The 8,184-nt window shown below is 47.6% G+C and overlaps 1 protein-coding gene across 1 annotated transcript; it reads right to left on the minus strand.

Moving 5' to 3' along the window:
* Nucleotides 1-3,912: 3,912 nt before the first annotated feature.
* Nucleotides 3,913-4,752, minus strand: LOC120379908 (olfactory receptor 52R1-like). Its single transcript, XM_039497428.1, has one exon. It carries the CDS (start codon nucleotides 4,750-4,752, stop codon nucleotides 3,913-3,915), a length of 840 nt encoding a protein of 279 aa, XP_039353362.1.
* Between the last annotated feature and the right edge of the window lie 3,432 nt (nucleotides 4,753-8,184).

Genomic DNA, 8,184 nt, shown 5'->3' on the forward strand with positions numbered 1-8,184 from the left:
TATCTACAATGTTGGCTAAAAAATAAATGTGCACCCAATCACATTTTTGCCTGTACAGTCTGTTTCTTGGCTTCTGTGTCTGGGCGTCATTTAGGGTTCCCAGGTACAGTTTTAAAGCAGAAAGTCGGAAATGGAACCTGGCAGTGTCCAGTTCTTGCAGGACAGGGGGAGGCATCGGGTCATTAACCCAAGCCAGCCCCTGGTCAGCCGGGGCCGGCTCCTTTTCAGGCGGCAGCAGCTCCCATCCCAGCCTGGGAGCAGCTGGGATGCCATTTAGGGGAGCTAGCCGGGGCTCTACCCCCCCACCTTCAATTTTCCTACCTGAAGTCTCCTCACAGCGCACGCCCCACCCCCAGAGGGGGCTCTTAGCTGCAACACGGCTTGAGTGTGGAACGTGATGGGTTCTGGGCTGCTCCCAGCTTCATCCTTTCAGGCAGGGAGTTTGTTTATAAACAGAGGAAGAGGGATTCAGATAAGAAAGCCTTGTCGTTAAATAAAATTAAGGATCATTAGATGATCCTGAAAGCATTGACAGGCACTTCCATGAAAAGATAGGAAACAAAGTGTACGAACAAAGGGTCAGTTTTCCACATGGAGAGAGGTAAAGAGCAGTGTCCCCCAGGAGTCAGTCCTTGGACCATTGGTGTTCACTACATAAGGAACATAAAGATACATGAACGGCCAGACTGGGTCAGACCAAACATCCATCCAGCCCAGTGTCCTGTCTTCTAACAGTGGCCAATGGCAGGTGCCCCAGAGGGAATGAACAGAACAGGGAATCATCAAGTGATCCATCTGCTGTCCCCCATTCCCGGCTTCTGGCAAACAGAGGTTAGGGACACCCTAATAGCCAGCAATGGACCTGTGAGCTATGAATTTATACAGTTATTTTTTTAACTCTCTGTCTTGGCCTTCACAACATCCTCTGGCCAAGAATTCCACAGGTTGACTGCATTGTGTGAAGAAATATTATCATTTGTTTGTTTAAACCTGTTGCCTATTAATTTCATTTGGTGATCCCTAGTTCTTCTGCTATGAAAAGTAGTAAATAACACTTCCTTACTAACCTTCTCCACACCAGTCATGATTTTATAGACCTCAATCATACCCCCCCTTAGTAGCCTCTTTTCCAAACTGAAAAGTTCCAGTCTTATTAATCTCTCCGTCTACAGCACCTGTTGCATGCCATAAGATTTTTTTCTTGATCTTTTCTGATCCTTTTCCAATTCCAATATATTTTTTTGAGATGGGGTGACCACGTCTGCACGCAGTATTCAAGATGTGGCTGTAACATGGATTTATAGAGGCAATAAGATATTTTCTGACTTATTATCTATTCCTTTCTTAATAATTCCCAATATTCTGTTAGCTTTTTTGAGTGTCGCTGCAGAATCAGTGGATGTTTTCAGAGAACTATCCACAATGACTCCAAGATCTCTTTCTTGAGTGGTAAGAGCTAATTTAGACCATATCCTTTTATATGTACAGTTGGGATTTGCCATTTTGTTGCCTAGTTGCCCAGTTTTGAAAGATCTTTTTGTAGCTCTTTGCAGTCTGCTTGGGACTTAACTATCTTGAGTAGTTTATTATCTGAAAATTTTGCCACCTCACTCTTTACACCTTTTTCCAGATCATTTATGAATATTGGGGGAGGTCTACGTTGGATATTAGGAAACTCTATTTCACTAGGAGGGTGGTGAAGCGCTGGAATGGGTTACCTAGAGAGGTGGTGGAATTTCCTTCCTTAGAGGTTTTTAAGGCTCAGCTTGACAAATCCCTGGCTGGGGTGATTTAGTTGGGATTGGTCATGCTTTGAGCAGGGGGTTGAATTAGATGATCTCTGCGGTCTCTTCCAACCCTGATATTCTGTGAATCTATGATTCTACGATGATGCTGTGTAGCAGCTTAGCTAAACAGCTTCTATGTGTAGTGATCAAAATTGTCATGTAGAGCATATGTTAGACTCAGCTTCAGTGTTCACATTCACCCAGATAAGGTGCCATGTATTTGTTTAAATAGCCAGTGTCATAACTATAAAGGGAAGGGAACAGCCCTCCTGTGTACAATCCTGTAAAATCCCTCCTGGCCAGAGACACCAAAATCCTTTTACCTGTAAAGGGTTAAGAAGCTCAGGTAGCCTGGCTGGCACCTGACCCAAAGGACCAATAAGGGGACAAGATACTTTCAAATCTTGGTGGGGAAAAGGCTTGTGTTTGTGCTCTTTGTTTTGGGGGTTGTTCACTCTTGGGACTAAGAGGGACCACCCATCAATCCATGCTCTCCAAATCTTTCTGCACCAGTCTCTCATATTTCAATCTTGTAAGTAACAGCCGGGAAAGGCGTGTTCGTTTTATCTTTATTTTCTCAACTTATAAGTGTTCCTTTCAGCTGAGAAGATTTTACCTCTGTTTGCTGTAACTGTGCACCTAAGGCTAGAGGGGGTTCCTCTGGGCTCTATGAATCTGATTACCCTGTAAAGTTATTTTCCATCCTGATTGTACAGAGATGATTTTTACCTTTCTTTCTTTCATTAAAAGCCTTCTTTTAAAAAACCTGGTTGATTTTTCCTTGTTTTAAGATCCAAGGGGGTTGGATTTCGACTCACCAGGAACTGGTGCGGGGTGCGGATAAAGGAGGGGGAATGGTTAACTTCTCCTTGTTTTAAGATCCAAGGCTTTGGACGGTATCACCGGGAACTTGGTGGAGAAATCTCTCAGGGCTACCCAGGGAAGGGTATAGTACTGGGGAGGCAGATATTCTGGGGGGGAGGGGGAAGTAGACAGAGTTTCCCAAATAACTCATAAATAATTTGGGTGGTGGCAGCAAAACCAGATCTAAGATGGAATTTAAGCTTAGAGGTTCTCATGCAGGTCTCCACATCTGTACCCTAGAGTTCCGAGTGGGGAAAGAACCTTGACAGCCAGATAATAGAAGTTGCACCATTTATCTCCTTCGCTGTGAGCTACCCAAACCTCCCTGACATCTGCCCAGCATCCCAACTTCTCAGCTAACACGGGGGCTTGTCCTATCACCTCACTTACGTGCTGTCCTCTCTTACCCTGCCCCCGAGGCCTGGCTCAAGGCAAAGGGCTCCCAGCCCAGCCCCATTGCAGGGCCCTGCCTGCTACAGGCCCCCTGCTGAGAGGAACAAAGGGGAGCTGAAAGCTAAGGAAACAAGCCACACAAGGGTCTCTGCCCTCAGGACTCTGTAGCTGAGCTTCAGAGCCCACAAGCTGTATGGTGCACAATCTCGCCCGCCTGCAACACAACCCTGCTACCAACCCTCAGCTGCTCTTATAGGGTTTCCTAACTTCCCTCTCCGCTCCTCATTGGTCTGTCAGCCCCAGCACTGTGTCCTCACTGTACTCACTACAGGCTCCTTGTCAGGCTGCAGCAGCTCCCGTCCCAGCCCCAGAGCAGAGGGATCCCAGCTGGGGGGCAGGGGCGGAGGGAGGTGGAGATAATCCAGAAAATGCCGGGGCGGGGGAGCTGAGGAGCAAGCAACAGGAGTGGCACTTTGGAGGAAGAGGCAGAAGTGAGGCAGGGCCTGGAGGAAGACGTGGATAAGGGAGTGGGGCCTTGTAGTTATAGGTGGGAGAGTGGGAGGGGCCTTGTGGAAAGGTGTGGGGCAGCGGGCAGAGGGCAAGGACTTGGAGAATAGGCGGGGCGGAGTGCAGGTTCTCATGTGTCCACTTACCCAAAATTAGAAAGGTAACAACACTGTGAGTTAAGGAGCTGTACCCAGACTGAGTCCTCGGTTTGTCATGCAGACGCAGCAGAGTAAGGCCAGGAAAGGATTTAATGTCCTTTTGACTGTGCAGTCAGTGTTTCAGGGGAGAGGGACCAGCACCATGTCACCAGTCAGCTCTGAATGGAAACTCAATCTCAGAGCCAGAGCACCAGGAGAAAATTTTAGGCCTCTTTATGAGTAAAGAGCCGGAGCAGCTTGTCCCACATCTGTTTGGTCCTTACCCCATAGATGATGGGGTTTAGCATGGGGGGAATAAAGAGGTACACGTTGGGAAAGAGAACTTGGAAATGCAGGGGCACATTCTGGGCAAATCTATACATGAGAGAGAAGATGAGACCTGGGATATAAAAGGCTAAAATGACAAAGAGATGGGAGCCGCAGGTCCCAAAAGCCTTGAACCGGGCATCGTTTGTGGGGAGGCTGAAGATGACCCTGAGGATCTGGACATAGGTCATGGAAATAAAAATTGCGTCCAGACCCAACACACAGAAAAGCACAAAAAGGCCATAGTAACTATTGACGCTGATGTCAGCGCAGGCCAACTTCACCACGGCCATATGCCCACAGTAAGACTGGGGGATGACGTTGGTTCTGCAATATGGCCACTGTCTCGTCAGCAAGGGAAAGGGTAGTATGACTATGCTGCCACGCAGCACAATGGCCAGGCCAATCTTGGCCACCACAGGATTTGTCAGGATTGTGGAATGTCTCAGGGGATGGCAGATGGCCACGTAGCGATCAAAACCCATGGCCACAAAGATGCCAGACTCTATCAATGAGACGCAATGAACGAAGTACATCTGGGTGAGGCAGGCACTGAAATCGATCTCCCTGGATTTGAACCAGAAAATGCTCAACATTTTGGGCAGGGTGGACATGCACAGGACCAGATCGCTGACGGACAGCATGCAGAGGAAATAGTACATGGGAACATGGAGGCTCTGCTCCGACTTCACAATGAACAGGATGGTGAAGTTTCCCAAGATTGCTATGACATACATGGTGCAGAAGGGGATGGAGATCTAGACATGGGCTGCCTCCAGGCCAGGAATGCCCTGCAGGATGAAGGCGGAGGGGTTGGTGAAGTCAGTTGTGTTGGGATCTGACATGGAGTAGGGGAGAAGGTGTCCAACTCTGAGGCAGACGGTGTCTCCTGCATGTACGGCATGTTCCACTGACTTTCTGTATGTCCCCAGGCTGATGGTCACAGTACAAATACCTGTATGGAAGCACAATGTTAATCTGAGACACTACATGCACTACTGGAGGCTGTTCTTATGGGTAAAGCAGATTGGTCACTCCTCACACACTGAAAAATGAAATTTTCATTTTTTAGATAAATGAATTATGATGACATGACCCTACTAATCAGAATTCCGTATTTTATAGTGTTCCCTTCCTCAATAATTCTTACACATTGTGGCATGGGAAACCTTAATAGACACCAGCAGGAAACATGATGGTGGATACTCTTTAACCATCATTGTTCCTTAGGCCTTCTCTACACGGCCAAGTTTCTTCATGAAAAAGCAACTGTAGGTGAAGAAACAGTGGCAGTGTACACACTGCAAATCCACTTTCTATGATGGAACTCCTCTGTTTCAGTGACATCATAAAACCACCCTGACAAGAGTTGTAAGGTTTATTACGCAAAATTTTTGTCACTGCTGTGCCAGTGTAGACACTTGCGCTTGATTTTATCAGTGTAATTGGCCTCCTGAAAGTGTCTCACAATGCCCATCCTGACCCCTGTTGTCAGCAGTTTCAACTCCTCTGCCCTGCACCGAGGTAAACACCCTCTGCCCATCCCCATTTAAAGGCCCGGGAATTTTGAAATTCCCCTTCCTCTTTGGTGTGGAGGCTTCACACTGCCTGTTCTCAGGTGACCATTGCGGCTCCACGAAGCAAATGCTCTCCTGCTTGGGCCACTGTGGAGCTGCCGGATCTGCTCAGTATTTGGGGAGAGGAGGCTGTGCGGTCCCAGTTGTGCTCCAGCTGTAGGAATGTCGATACCAATGGGCAGGTTTCATGCCGTGTGTAAGAAAAGAGCTGTGACTAGAACACACTGCAGTGCATGGGAAAGGTGAAGGAGATGAGTGCCACATACCAGGAATGCCGTGTACTAGAAGGCAATGGAGGCAAAAGATTACTCCAGTGCTGCTCCCCAGACCTGCCATTTTTATAAGGAATTGGACGCTATCCTCATCTGTGGCACCACCTCCATAGCCAGGAGCCCTGTGGATATTTTGGTGGCTCTCGGGACGATGGAAATTGGACTCAACCCACAGGAGAAAATCACTGATAAAGAGATGGAGTCATTAGAAGATGTGGAGCCCATGCTGGATTCGCCCAGTGCTTTGTCCTGTCAGGAGCTGTTCTCCACTCCAGAGGTGTGCAGCCAGTCTGGGCAGTCGCAATCAGGTGAGCCAGAAGCAGGAAAATAGACCCCTGAAGTATGGAGGTTCGTTGAGGGCAGAGAAATGTACAAGGCTGGCTGAGTTTCTGTGTGCTGGGCATTTCCCTGTACAGCTAGGCAGTGAGGGGGGCAGGCTGCCGATGCACACGGAGATTTAACAGGATTCCTCCAGGGACATTTCAAGTAACTTTCTGGCAGGTACTCAGCAATCCTGTGCTGAGGGTCCTTGGCAGAGCTGCTTTCTTCCTTCCAGCATTGAGTGACACTTTCCCACCCCATTCTGCAATTACTTGGGGAAGAATAGGTGAGAAGCATAGGGACCGGGCTGGAAGCTGCAAGCATGTACTAGATGAAACCTTGCTTCATTGCTTCCCCTCAGGAGAGAGATATCGGCCACAATGACCCCCTCCTGTGGGAATGGGTGGGAAACGTTATAGTGTTGTCCCATGATAAGTTCCTCGCGACCCCTCTCACATTGCTTTTTCCCACGCACAATGTTCCCCGGTGCTGGGTACACTCACCATCCTGGCAGTTTTTGCTGGTATGTGTGCTTATCAAGGGTCAGCCAGAAAATGATTGGTGTGTTACCAGGGGTGTATTTTAATGTTACATTTCAATGCTGTATGTGTAATTAACAATAATGCTTCTGTTTATTGTTCCTTATGGTTCACCAGATATGTCTTTGAAAGGAGGCACCCCCTCCACTCCAGCCGAGCATCTCAGCTGGATACGAAAGTGCCCAAGATGGGGCAAGGAAGATATGTTCTGGGAGGCGCAGCAGTACTCTGATATAGACAAGATGGAATACAGGCTGTGGAGGGAAAGCTACAAGAAGGAAAGAAAAGAAAATGAGGCATAAATGAGGGATGCAACAGAGAGGCTGATACAAGCTTTGGAGCAGCAAACCAACATGCTGCAGTCCCTTGTAACCCTCTACACTGAGAAGATGCATGTCTGCCTTCCCCTTCAGAACCTTCACAACTCTTCCCCATGCCCTCACCAAATTCCACCCGCACATTCATTTCTGATTTCTGGGACTTCAATCTTTCTCCTAAACTACACCCCCACAAACAGCTTTTCAAACGACAGCTGGGCTTATGCTTAACTCTAAAATTCATCCCTCCTCTTGTACCTCCCCCCGGCCAAGAATGTATGTGTGTCTGTGTGTGAGCTCATAGTGTTGTGGTTTTTTTTGGCTAAAGTAATAATCACTCCTTATTTGTTTCCATGGAAGTTATGACAGCATATGGCAGCAACAAACAAAGAAGCATTTTTATCATTTCCTTACACTGCATTCTCGGCCTGAACAATCAGAACTGGTTCCTACCCTCCGAAAACTGGGCTTCATTATGCATTACAATCCCAAGCTCAGCAACAAACATTATTGGTCTTCAACTTCAGTGTGTTGCCTTGAAACCTCCCTGATTCAAATTGCCCCCTGTTGTGCCCCTCTAATAGCCTTGGTATGTGGCTGCTCAAAATCAGCAGCCAAGCATTCTGCCTCAGCAGTCCACTCCTAAGCAATTTTTTCACCCTTTCCTTCGCAAATATTATGCAACATGCAATATGTGGCTATGACCATAGAATATTATCCTCATTGAGGTCTAACCTAGCATAAAGGCATCACCACCGTGCCTTTAATCTGCCAAAGGCACATTCCAGGATCATCCTGCACCTTCTCAGCCTATTGTTGAAATGCTCTTTAGTGCTATCCAGGTTTCCCATGTACGGCTTCATGAGCCAAGGCGTTAAAGGGTATGCCAGGTATCCCAGGATCACTATAGGCATGTCAACATCTGCTGAGGGGATTTTCTTGCCTGGAAAGAAAGTCCTCACTGGCAGCTTTTAGTAAAGCCCGGTATTCCTGAAGACTCGTGCGTCATGCACTTTTCTGGAGCACCCCACAGAGATGTCAATGAAGAGCTTTCAGTGATCTATGAGCACCTGCAACACCATGGAGAAGAACTCCTTGCAACTGATGCACTCCATCACAAGGTGCTCTGGTGCCAAATTTGGA

The sequence above is a fragment of the Mauremys reevesii genome, linkage group 1 (genome assembly GCF_016161935.1).
Source record: "Mauremys reevesii isolate NIE-2019 linkage group 1, ASM1616193v1, whole genome shotgun sequence".
In the NCBI taxonomy this organism is placed as follows: Eukaryota; Metazoa; Chordata; order Testudines; family Geoemydidae; genus Mauremys; species Mauremys reevesii.

Bases quoted from the DNA above. Each gene is read 5' to 3' on its own strand.
- LOC120379908 (XM_039497428.1), bottom strand. From the start codon at position 4,752: ATGTATGTCATAGCAATCTTGGGAAACTTCACCATCCTGTTCATTGTG.